This window comes from Bactrocera latifrons, unplaced genomic scaffold, assembly GCF_001853355.1.
Source record: "Bactrocera latifrons isolate USDA-ARS-PBARC rearing strain unplaced genomic scaffold, ASM185335v1 scaffold_31, whole genome shotgun sequence".
NCBI classification, from domain to species: Eukaryota; Metazoa; Arthropoda; class Insecta; order Diptera; family Tephritidae; genus Bactrocera; species Bactrocera latifrons.
In genome coordinates, this window is record NW_017536741.1 from 214,612 (window position 1) to 228,347 (window position 13,736).

Sequence of the window (13,736 nt, forward strand, 5' to 3'; positions counted from 1 at the left end):
ATTATTATGCATACTTAATAGTTAAGTAATTGGAAATTGCAAATGGAGGAATGTAAAAATCGAGAAATTAAATATAATATGAGCTTGTTAACATATACATGTGCTTCACTCCTTGTTCGTGCCGTGTGCTGGGAAACAAAGGAAAATATTGACAGAAAATAACAATCAGAAAAGTAACAACAACAAAGGGAGCTGAGTGGCGTGGAATCGTGTTGCAAGTATGTAATTTACCGCAACTGACGAATATGCTGACAATCTCTGCACTCAGCAGCGCGAACTTCCGAACAGCTCCTTCCTCCTAAAGGGTGATTGCGCCATGTCATTACAATGTGGTGGAAGAAGGCAAAAAATATACACGGATATAATCCAGTTTCTCATATTTCGCCAACAGCGGCAAAWATGCCGAGGAAATCTGCAAATGCACGCACATTTTATGTGGAAAAAGTCTTGCGCAGRAAAGAAATTGAGAGGATAACGAAAGAATTGCAGCACAATGCATTTACTGATTTGTGGATTTACAATGGATGTACTTATATAGTTGTTAACATAATCCAAAAAAAATACAATATAKTTTTCAACGCTTCCACATTCGGACACTGTTACCAATAATGAAAACGATCCAATTTTGCACTAACATTATTATAACGGCCAGGGCGCTACTGATGACCCAAAGATCGTTTTCGGTCCCAGTAGCATTCGCTTTGCAAAGGCATCGGTGTGCTTGAACTATGCATTCGCTTCCCAGTTGCATAGCCGGTACGCCCTCAACACTAACTAACGCCGCGTCCTTCGTATCACATCCATGGCAGGCAATATACATATGTTTGGATATCAGTACTGCGATGGGCAACGACGGTGATCCCATTGACGACACAATTCTCTTCTTGCCGGCTGACGTTGCGTCCGACAAACACCATCCGATTTGCATAACGCTCGCACTATCCAGTCTGAGGTTATCTGCCCCCACAGGATCACTTGCCCAATACATGGTGCTCATTTACACACCTGCCTATTTGTGTGTGCCTGAGCTACTAACTATATACACTGATAGTTATCCCCACAATATTGTTGCGCGTAAATGTTGCATAATAGGCGGTGTCCCTGTGCTGGCACATCGTCGCATRCATTCGGCTGCTTACCGTTACGTGGAGTCTTCTGCACAGGTTACGCTTATTTCCTACAAACGAATATGCTGCGGTGTTGTCAATGAAATCGGTTTTACGGCTAACCAGTTGGCCCACCGCCGTTTCCATGAAATAACAGGTGGGTGTGGCACTTTGTGCACAGGGCAGTGTGCTGTTTGCCTGGTAATTGGTTTTGGGTAATGTGGCTCGTCATAGATTTCTGCCTACCTCTGCTAAATAATATTGTCTAATGTTATCGAACGATTAATTTTGGTATCTACAGCTATTAAGGAAACAAGCAAATATTTTGCGGTTGTAAAATACAAAAGCCGAAGCTCTGCACCCATTTACGAAACAATGTAGTTTGATTATAAAAGCTCCCATCGCCTTCGATAACACGCGCTTGGCATGAATACATTTATATTGTTAGCTAACAGGTTCATAATTATGCATACTGAACTTCTGTTATATAATGAAGAGTATATAAATCTTCGGCAGAACCTCCTGTCATCGTCCATGCCTCTGCAACACGTAGCAGGACGAGAATAATTAGTGACTTATAGAGTTTCGGTTTTGTTCGGTTARAGAGGACTTTASTTCTCAGTTGTATACTCAGTTCGTCTTCGAAGTTATGATTGTCAACAGTGTCTTTGATGACAGGAGATATTTCGTCTTGTCCTTGTTCACTACCTGACCCATTTGCTTCGCTTCCTTATCCATAATCTACAAAGAAGCTGACGCATGATTCTTACCAACTCTTCGCCGTCGTGTTTGAACAGCTCATCCAGCAATCCATCAGCCCCGCTGCTTTGCTGTTCTTCAACTTTTTCATGGTCGGGCAATGGAACGTCTGCTCCATCGTCGTCGATTGGGCCATCGGGTTCGCCTTCTCCWGCCGTTATACTTTCACTGCCAATCAGCATTTAGTATGCTCTGGGCATCGGTCACTAGAGCTTCTCTAGAGGTTATACAAGAGTATGCTCCAGTCTTGAAGCCAGCCAGATTCTGTTCAGACAGATAACTTGATACATTTTTCTATGCCAAATTTACCTTCTTTACCCTCCTTGGCCTTAAAATCGCCAAAATATATTATTTGTCAACAGTCCGATAGAGTAAACTCTAACTGCACTTCGGTTTGTTAAAGCGAATCCGACAGGTGTCACTGGCGCTCGCCAGTATTGGTTTTATCAGAAGCAAAAGTCGATTCCAACAAGATGGTAAAAGCTCACTCTAATTTCATTGCCTCTTCTACCAAAGAAAAAAACAAAAAATACCAACGAAGAAGAATAGTTCAGAAAATCAAATGCTTCGGCATTTTATGGCATCTTTTAAAGAAAAGCGTGATTGTTCCAGCTTGAGTGCCTTTCGCCTGTTACCTCCACAGTGTCCTCGCCTCCAATTATTCCGTTATATTTGGCGCTTAGCTGAAAATTGAGAACACAAACAGGCGAACTGGCAAACAGGCAAGCAGTCGAGTCGATTTGGAGAAAATCATTAAAAAAAATTKTAACACAACTTAATAGCATCTCACTYAGCTTSCAAGTTGCCGGCGCTCACAAACCGCACGCATTGAGAATGCAAAATGCAAAAGATTGATTTCGATTAAACCGCATTTTGAGCGAAATAAATGCATTCGATTGTGAATCTAACGAAAATGCAGCTAAATGCAAATTGAAAAACCCACTGACCTGTAAACATGACAAATACGATTGCGATCCTTATCCAACGGCAGCGACAACAACCACCCACTGTCAATTCGCAACCGCAAAATTGCAATCGCCCTCTTTCGAGCGCCCTCACCCACTGAGGGTGGAATCAACCTCTTTCGAGGGAGTTGGGAGGACGGGCCGCTGGCGCTCCATAACTGATCTGCTGCATGCTTTGCTCATTTGCTGGGAAATGCMAACTGCGTTTGAATAGAGTGTCCTGCGCAAGGACCCGACAGCTGGTGAGCAGTATCCTTTCGCTGCATCTCATTGCACTTGTTTGCCTTTTACGCTGSCTGCTTTTGTKTTTGTTGAATATTTGAGTAGTGATTTTCGTTAAGATGTGGTGTAAGCTRCTTTCCACCTATCAACYTCGGCATTGAATTCATCAAATTTCACTCGTTAGAAAATTCGTTGCTTCTCTGTAAAGCGAATGACTCAATTCTGCCTTCACTGTTARGTAGGGACACACAAATTGATGGTAGCACTCAACGGTTCATTTGGRKCTCAGCAGTAACATTGTTTAGTTTATATAACAACTCTAAAGGAAATTCGAGAGCTCTCTTTTGACATTGCGTAATCAAACCTATCTTTCTCGCCTAAAAGTATGCATCGACATTTTAGAAAATATCTTCTGAATCATCACCAGGTATCACATATAATATTTACCGGCGCTTCAAATGAAGTTATTTGCTTCCGATTACACCCAATCTTAAACATTATTTTTTAAATATAAATTTTTTCGTAATTTTCGATGATCGATGCCGCCCACACTCCGCCTTGCTAATTCAAAATTGTTCATATAGCTTTCGCTTTCTTGACTTAAATTTATTTCCAACCCATTAGTTTTGTCATTTTTGGTCGCACTTTTCCCCTTCGGGAACGCACGCTGCCGCCAAGGTACGAGTATCAGTCGCGATTTTGATACGACCGAGTCAAATAGCCAACAGAATGGCATTTAATGGATTTACTTAAACTTCAACTATCTCCAAGTAAAGTGCAATCAACGAAACTAACTGCTCACTGCTTTCATGCCATTCATTTTTCCATCGCTGGCGCTGCTAAATTCAATTCAACTTTCAATCCGCCTCCCGCCAAAGCGTTCACGTCGATTGCTTTTCAACCAAGTTTTGCATTTCTATTTGCGACAAAGAAAAGTGGAAGCAGCGGCGTCCCAGCAGTGGCAGAGAGAGCGCGCCAAGTGCAGCAGTGAAATTTATTGAAAATTCAAATATTTGCATGCAACATAAAATGGCAATAGCCAAGCGCGTTGAGTGAGCCCTAGTGAGGTTGCGACAGGCGGAGTGTAGGGTGTTGCRCGCTGGGAGAAGACACACGGAAGAGAAGCGCAAAAAGTGTGTATAAACTTTTCTACTCATTGTATGTGCGAGAAAGTGCGTGTTCTTGTATACCTGCGCTTGTGTTAGTGGCATAATAATAAAATGTAAATCATTTTTTTTTCGTTCCTTCCGCTTAACCACTTTCGCCTAGCACGTATTATTATGCGCCAAGTGAAAGCGAAAAGAATTGAAAATTTATTGGCAAACCCATCAACTGCTCGATAACGCAGTATCAAGCCCCCCGTCAGCCTGCTTAGTTATACTCTTTTTCAATCAAGCGTTTAAATGGCAATCCTTTTGCACTCGCTTCACAATGTTATTCTCCAATAGAGAGAGTGTTTACCCAACACCAATTGGCACTCAGTCGTGTTTGAGGAATCATTTGAATAATAATAAACTCAATTTGCATTCATTAACGGCGGCATTTACCGCTACGTTGCTAGAATATTCACTTCCATCATTTCTTAATGTTKTCTGCTTTTGTTCTCTTTTTGGCACAGGCAAAGCGCATACAGAGCAATGAATTGGCCGCAATCAAAGTCATCAAACTCGAGCCCACCGACGACATACAAATCATCCAGCAGGAGATTATTATGATGCGCGATTGTCGGCACAAAAACATCATCACATATTATGGTTCGTACCTGCGGCGCGACAAGTTGTGGATCTGCATGGAGTACTGCGGTGGCGGTAGCCTGCAGGACATCTACCAGGTGACGGGACCGCTAACCGAACAACAAATCGCCTACATGTGCCGTGAAACATTGAAAGGACTCGAGTACCTGCATACGATGGGCAAGATGCATCGTGACATCAAGGGCGCCAATATACTGCTGACCGAACAGGGCGACGTCAAGTTGGCCGATTTCGGTGTGTCCGCGCAGATTACCGCCACGATCAATAAGCGGAAGAGCTTTATCGGTGAGTTTAAAACTGTTCGTAAAATATTTTTTTTTTACCGATTTTTGTAAAACTTAGACAGGATAGAGCGTTCCATTAAAAAAGATGACTTTTTACGTAGTTTATGGATGTTGCATTCATTTAGGCACCTAGTTTGGAATCTATTAGGTTATTAGCTGATTCGCTGTAAATTTCTTTGTTTCAATTTTCATTGCTCTTTTTCAAGCGAACCGCAAAATTTGTGAAATAATTTCAAACCTCCTTTATGAAAACTTCGTTAAGAAAATTCAAKAAACTTCAGCCGACCAATAATTGAGCGAAATTGGCACTTATACTAATGCAAACGGCTGTGTGTGCGTTATGCAAGTTGAAGCGAATGCCGCTCCACAGCAGAGCGAGAAAATGGCAGAACTTTTAATAATAAGCTCATAAAAATATTAAGCGCTGTTGATGGGGATAGGCAAACGACTWGCAGCTAAAGAAAACTCTTATTAAAAAAGCTTACTACAAGACATTTAATTTCTTCAAGCTCCGACAACAAGGTAGCCTGTCTAATGCCAACTGAAAGGAGAAGGCAAACAAAAGCAGCGAAGTAGGCGAACATATAGCGAAGGAACGGGCGCATTCTCGGTTGACAAAATTGGCCATTGTTCCTTTCTGTGCTTCACAAAATCATACAAGAATTTCGAAAGTAGGGTAAAAATTCAAAATAGAAACAGAAAAAACGAGTCGAAATGTCATGCGATACCCACACTCAAATTACACCCGCCGCTCGAAGCCCGCAAGTAAATGTTACTGAGCTTAGTACTTCCTCAATTGGTCAATGTCTATTGTGGTTTCATCTATCGCCTTGCTTCTTCTGGCGTTTCTCGGCTGCTGCGCAGGATTTGCTCTACATTCTTCCATGCTTAGCCGCTGTCGCTGCCGGTATTGTTGTCATTACTATTTGCTTGTTTACGACTGGCTTCTTTGTTGTCCTACACATGTGGGACCAGCATATGTGAAGGGTATGTGTGTGTGTCTGTGTACGTTTACTTGCTGTCCTGCTCCCGCCGCCTTCCGTGCGCGGAGCGAAGATGTTTAAAGAGTAGCTGGTGTTAGCGACTGAGCTGCCTCCTTCCTTAAATGGGCTTAGTATGTTTTCAAGGCTTGTTCGCAGTTCAACTATGCTCCCTATTAGTTTCCTCTTCCCACATTGTGTGTTTTTGATTGTAATTTTTTTTTTTTTTTTTTGTAATCTGTTTGCTTGTACTAAATTGAAAAGAATGCGGCTTCTTCGCTTCGATGGCATTTTTATGTAACTTGCTCATGGCTTGGTCCTTCGCTGTGGTTTTGTGTCGTTGATTTCATGTAAATTTCATTATACCAGTTTTTAATTCTTTATTCTCTTTTACCTAATAGTTTTCTCAATTACGAAAATAAAAAAAATATATATATTTGTGGAAAGAAAATCGAATATTTCGCCTAACAACAGCTGTGATTTCCAGGGCACCTCCAACCAGTTCCATTTTCTTGATTTTGTGTTTTAATTTAATTCTGCAGGCTATTTTAAGCCGTATAGCAAGATTTCCTCTCACTCTGTGCCACTCGTGCATCCTTTCCTTTCCTAACCTTAAAATTAATTATTTTCTAACTGTATCCTGTCCTCGTGCAAGTTTATTTCAGTTTCATGCCTAAATGTTAGCTCTTGTATTACTTTGTTTACTGCGACTCCTCTTCAGGCTTACGTTTCATCAACGTCATCACAACTTGCCGAAAATTTTGTTTGAAAAAATAGCACTTTCTCAAATATTAATGAAGATGGATGTATACGTTTGTCCTTTCCTTTAATCGGCCCATGTGTTAGAAAGTAGCTTTACTTTGATTACACTGCGAGAAATTAGCGGTCATGATAATAATACCTTCTTGTGCTCTCTCATCAAAACTGCTATTCGACTTAGGAAAGCTAGGTGTATTAGGATCTGTTGGCAGGGACACATTAAAATGATCTAATACTTCGATTCGATTCTTTACAATATATAACCTGCGAGGAATTTGTGAGCGGGGCGAACCCGTTGAAGAAAAAGTGCAATGAGTTTCTTCACAAATGGATCGAAGTAAAAGTAGCGGTGGAGTCTTCTGTAGGGAGCTCTCCATCAACTCTAGTTTCATACTAACAGATCACTGTAACGTCTTTGAAAAGGAGGTAGCTACCATCAAGGTAGCGGTAGATATACTGCTCCGACGYGCAGCCTCCTTCAGAGAGGTGTGAATTTTTCTCTGATAACCGAACGGCATAGTGGCTTTGAACTCGCCGACTGTGCATTAGCAACAACTTAAAATTTTTTCCAAATAAGACTTGTATGCAGCTGCAAGTCCGACAAACTGTCTAAGGAGTGCACCCTTACCCCAATTTCGGCCGACTGGAAACACGTCGATTGTCCGACGTCCCCTTGCGGTCTAACGCTTGACCTATGCCATGCGCTGGTCAACAACTAGAACATGTTTGACTGCGAGATCCTTCTGRTGCAGCCAGGTCCTTCTCCAGTAGATCTCTCCAACGGAGTGGAGGTCCTCCTCATCCTCTATTTCCAAAGGCGGGTACTGACACGAAAACATTCAACGCTGGAGTGTTTTCTTCCATCCGGACAACATGACCTATCCAGCACAGCCGCTAAAAACGCTTAATCGATCTRTAAGGTGATGCACTTTAATTAGTTTTTGGGTAACATAAAAGACTTGTCCAAGTGAGATCCATAGATTTTGGATCAATCCTACGACCTAACCTAACCTAATTCAATAGGAGCATATAAACTCCTGAACTGAGCTAATATATAGAAGAGCTCTCAGGAAACTTATGTAATAGTTATTCTTATCAGTCAAGCCATTTATCAAAAATGAATTGGCGACCGTATTGGAGTTCTCCTCCGCCACGACTACGAATAAATGATGCGGTCTTTAGTCAACAGTTGTGGGCTGTCCTTAAATCGTTTATGAAATCGAAAACACGTCATTACTGCCTCGATTGCATTTTAATCACTTTGTAACTTAATATGGAAATGAGAATTCGCACCTTTCAGTGGCGAACAAGTACAATGTATACATATGCATGTGTGTGGTCAGAGTGGCCAGAGTTAGTTGATCACTCGGCTAAGTTTATACGGCAGCGTCATGAGGCGGCGACAGTCGAATGTGGGAGAACACATACATGTGTGTGTGTATGTGTTTGTGCGGATATTTACTTAGTATTTGTAACATTGTAATGGAGTGCTGATATACCTTTGTGCTCGATTTTACGTGCTCTTCGCCTGCATAGCAGAGCGGTAAGGAGGGACCACTTTATGTAGTGTCCATGTAGCGTTTATTGCGTTAGCTCTTCGCTATAGCTTCTTCAGTGGTTTGCTGAGAGAACTGGCGGCCCATGCTTTAACCTTTTAATGCTACTTATGAGCTATTTTGACGCTGTTTGTCGCGCTTCATTTTGTTATCTTCCACCTCGATGTCCCGCTTTGCGCTTCCGCTCGCTGCTTTCTAGCAATTTCATGCGCTCCATTAAAATGTCAATCAACAGAAGTTGTCCACTGAAAAGAGAAATAAACAAATGGAGCAAAACTAACAAATAAATATGGTCAACGCTGCCGCAGCGCGCGCGGCTATGTGTGAACGGTGCACCGCAGCGGCCATCATTGGTCAACCGAAAGGCTGCTGGATGAAGCGTTTCATTTAATTATCGCTGTTTATCCTTTCACTGTCATCGAATTGTGGATTTCATTATTTTCGAATGCYGGTCATGAAATAAATTCGAAATTGTTGACTTAAACCAGCAACAAAAGCAGCAATTACAACGCGACGCTGCAGCAGTTGTCGATGGCGCGGTGAACGCGCGCGGAGGGAGATGGGATGATTGTGGAGGTAGCAGTGTAGCGCAAATCTATTGAATATTGACCWCGGCATTTACTCAAATTATCACGGCCATTTTCATTAGTCCGWCAATGGTGTTTGCTATTGTTGTTGCTGCTTTTGTCCCGTACTTACTTTCTCAACGCGATTGATTGCGTTATGCAGTTGAAATGAAATATGCGAYAGCGAATTTTTTGTGCGTTTTGATTTGATGCCACCCAATGAAAGGCAATAATGTCAAGGGTTCGTACTTGGTGAGCATCGCGCCAGAAAGCATGCACTTCATTTAACAGAGCTTTAATATTCTTGTCTGCGCTCGTATTCCAATCGTGCGAGTGAAAGTGAAAAATAAGCTGTTAGAGAATGAATGAATACCGAAAAATGGCGCAATAGTAGACAAAGTACCGTATTTTTTGAGAAAATTGATTTGTCTTACCTTTTTGTATCAGCAACGAATTTCAAATGAATTTTTTGTTGTACAAGTTATTTACTGTAATTTATACGACTACGTGTCAATAGAAAGCCTAAAYATCCAATAGAAAGCTTAAATTTCCGTGCACTATAGAGAAAAATTGGAGTTCAACGTACTAAAAGCCATATGTTACTCATACGCCATGTTGATCATAGCAACGTATACCTATTGTTTACAATATACTTATAAGGCAAGAATCACCAAGCATAGCAGATGTGCTAATGAATTTCTACTGCACACTTATATTTTATAATGAAATCCAGTTTTTGGCGAAAATTTCTGRCGTAAATAATCAAATTAAGTTTCCCTTCTGTAGTAATAAAATACATGGAGCTTCTTGAGGAGGAGGGTTATTTATGCGAAAACAAAGTGTAAACTCAGACAAATGCTTGTAATGACAAACAGACTAGTGGAGGCGGCGAACCAGAAGCCAATAAAATCAAAACGCAGACAAATAAGCGAATTGAATGCCGCGTGCCGAGGCAGAAGCAGCAAATAGSGTGTTGAATAAAAAAGTCAGTTGAATTTTTGCAAACATTAAAGAAGTAGAATCATTGTAAACGTAATGAATGGGGGTTCAATGGACCGTGCCAAATTCGACGGAAAGTTAGGCAACATTGCTGCAGGCACACCTATCAAGCGGCAAATTGAGGTGGAAATGGTGGAAAACAAGCACTAAGTTGCAAGTAGTGAGAAGTGAAAAGTGGAATATGTTGCGAAAAGGAAGCGAAATTTCTGCATTTAGCATAAGCGAATTCACATGTTTTCCTGTGAGTGGAAACTCGCAGCATACGAAACGAACTTATGAGCGCAGCGCGCGCCGAGCACATGTTGCCAAGTTTTGTCTGGTGTTTGGTTGCTTTTCTTGGCTAGCAAAATGGTGAGCAAACGTGCATGCGTGCATGTGTGGGTGGAAACGAGTATATCATTTATTTTCTATGCATGTGTTTGCATGAGTGATGATGAGCGCTGCGAGCGTGTGGTTGGCCAGAAACAAAAAAATTATTTGAAAATTCTGGAAATGCTTTAAATTGTAAACAATCTGCACGTGTTAGMCGRTTTTGGTSGAAAGGYGCCTAACRGTATGCCACGCTTAAATGCACACCACTCAAACACGCACAGATAAACCTAAACAGTTAAGCAAAGATCCAATAGAACTTCTCAAAAATTGAATATAAAGTCGCTGTACGTTCAAGCAATTTGCTATACTCTCCTCGCAGCCCCCTTCTAGCCGTATTATAATTCAAACGAACACCGAAATTTCACATGTGACATATGCTTTGGCAGACAGCTCAGATTTGTCATATTTGAAGCAACATTTGGGACAGCAAATGTCAAAATTCCCAAAATGTCTAACAACGTGTGCATTTAAATTTTGCCGCCGAACTGTYAGCCAATWCAAATTTTAACATAGCCAAATAGACATGTACCAAGCAACAATGTTTGCACAAACCTGCACACATACAAACATATATGTATACACACAAAAGCAAGTGTATGTGTGCGCGTTCACGTGTGCCAATGTACAACACCACCACGACAGATTCGCTAAATGCAACCACGAACACATCAATTTCRTCCCTGAGCCACCGCACCCCTCCAAGCCGACGTTTTCACCAGCGCGCGCACAGAGCAAGTAGGAAGGAAGCCGTCATTTGACATGTGGGCCTGCCTATCGCCTAGCAGTTGACGAACTGCCTTGTTCTCGTGCATGTTTGTGTGTGTGTGCATGTGTCTGAGTGGGGGGGCGTGTGCGTGAGTTATGAATAAGCATTGGAATTGTATCTGTCGGTTGTTGAATGGGGGTTGGCAGCAAATAAACGCTTTTCACTCCGTCTTGTCATTAAATCACTTCAACGTTCTGGAGTGTCATTAGGCTAATTTGATAGAAGTCAAAGCGGTTGTAGCGCGCATAAAAACTAAATACTTTGGATTTACAGTGGCACAAAGTACTAACAATGTGCTGAATTCGCTTTCAAATGCGCCTTCTGTGCGCATAAATAGTACGAACTCATGCAAGCACACACGTGAGAGGAGCGTGTGTAAGTAGGTAAGGTAGTACTATGAATATAAGTGCACATTGACATTTGAAAGACTCATGATACACACACACACACACTTGCAGAGCCAAGTATTTGTAAGCGAATATCACGCGTTGCTCAGGCCAAGCATTGACGACGAATGCGCGCCCTGCAAGTATGGCATCAGCAGCAGCTAATTCCTGTCTTTGTTGAGTGAATCATGGCGTGGAAATGTACCGCAAACTCAACTCAGTTATGCATGCAGCAACAGAAGTTATTCTCACTGGCTCATAGAAATCCATGCACGAACCACAATTTTTGAAGCGCGCTGAAGAAATGATGCGAATGTATGCTTTTTTCTATGAAGATACGGCTGTGATGAACCTTTCATAATAAATTTTTAATTATAAAAGAATATATTGTTAAAAATTTGTAAAGGAAAATCAAAGTCAAATTCATGGCTCTAAAGCTGTCACACATTTTGGTGTTGTGACGTTCTATATCACGTTGCTATCAACTAGCCATTCTACTTATTGCATTTGCTGTTTCTGTTTTCGCAACTGGACATTGCTGGCTCTACACCTGCTCTTACCTTAGATGTTATATAGGTGCTTGTTTGTATTGTGTTTGTGTCTATTTCGTTGTGTCAGTCAACGTTCCGCCACATTCTGCAGGCTTTCCACTTGGCTCTTTGCACCTTTTCAACAAATGTTTGTTTGGTGTTAATGAYGTGGGCCGTTAGTCAATTGTTGTTGTAGATGATGATGTTTTTGTCTGCTACCCTTTACCGAAGAGCAAGTCTGCACATCAACAGCAGTTGGCGTCTCGGTGTTTTCTCTCTCTGCCACCGGATGACTGTGATTTCCATGCTGCATCTTTGTTGCTGACTTGTTAATGACACTAAACGGTAGTACACAAGCGCCAACAWGTACACGCACACGCACACAAACATGCTATGTACTCTGGTACGCGCTAACAAAGCAGTTTGCCAGGTTTGCCAGGAAATTCGTATGAACTCGGCAAGGACAACGGCAGCAACGACAAAGAACTTACATTAGTGGAACAGTAACCTTTCAACTCTRCAAAAATGCATGCAAAAGTGCATTACCTCCATGAAACGAAGAGACTCGACGAAGCAACTCGTTCTTTTCTTGTGCCACGCTGCGTATACGKAACATCACCTGCAGCTGCCGTTGGTACAATAACATTTACTTAGCCGCCCCCATGCCTGCTGCGACTGTAGCAACTGTATGTGTGTGCGAATTTGTACGACTGAGTACGAGTGTGTGCGTTTGTGTGCTTGTAAGCTTTAAAGTGATTCTCATGGCAGTGCTTAAATATGAACAGGACATGACATGCCTATCTACGTAGAGACAATATGAGTTGAGACCCCTGTTGCTTGCCACACTTCTCACGTGACACATGCGTTGCTACCAAAACACTCATATAATATGCTCATCAGCGTTTCCATCAGCCAACGGGGCCTTGGCTGCTTGTGCTGGCTTTGCGACAACTACCTGCAAGTTGGAAGTGTCCGCTGCCGGATGACAACTACACAAAGTACTCATGCGTTATCAGCGAACGCGCACTCATCGCAACGCATCTTTCATAAATGTTGATTTTAGAAAAAAAAAAAATTGCTTATGTATTATAATATCATATTTTTGTATTTGATAAATTAAAAAAATTAAGCGTGTAGTAAGTTAGGGAGCATATTAAATGGAGTTTAAGTTCGTCTTCTGGCCCACATTTCCCTCTAGTAGTAGAAATAAAATATTTTCAATAGGTTGACAAATGTTTGAAAGGCATCCAATAAATTCAGAGAAAAGATATGTAGAATGGCACAAATTATGTCTGTCTGAAAATTCTAYGGCTTACCTCTTGCCCGTTCAACGCTTAAGACTGAGTGTGTATTTGCTTAACCTCTGCTGMCGCCGGCTGTTCCACTTTAATAACTAAGTAACTGCGCATYAAGCAGTCGTGGGCCGACAACTCGTTTTAAACTACTCGCATGTGTGTTCTTCTGTCGTAATACTTTGAATTAACATTTATATTTAACTTAACGAGRTACTATATACTTGTTCGACTGCTCGCTGGCTACTGTGGCGCTAAGTCCGCATAGACGGATTCTTCGAGAACTCCCACCACGCATTTCTGACATCAGCGGCGCAGAACGCTGTGGGGACATCCTCATCGCGCTTTCATGTCAGCTGCTATTGAGCACTGGTGCACATTGCATTGCTATGCATCGCACAGCATTCAGCTTAAAATGCTTTTATTTAGTACACGCTTTT

General features: G+C 41.7%; 1 protein-coding gene across 16 annotated transcripts in view; it reads left to right on the forward strand.

Annotated features, from left to right (window-relative positions):
* The window catches only part of LOC108970794 (mitogen-activated protein kinase kinase kinase kinase 5), a 78,247-nt gene that overhangs the window by 45,941 nt on the left and 18,570 nt on the right, over positions 1-13,736 (forward strand). For all 16 annotated transcript variants that reach the window (XR_001993506.1, XM_018936373.1, XM_018936372.1 and 13 more), the window contains one exon: positions 4,671-5,091. Coding sequence is in view for 15 of the 16 variants with exons in the window: in XM_018936373.1 (XP_018791918.1) it covers positions 4,671-5,091 (421 nt within the window). In the remaining variant the exon portion in view is untranslated. The remainder of the gene's footprint in view (positions 1-4,670; positions 5,092-13,736) is intronic.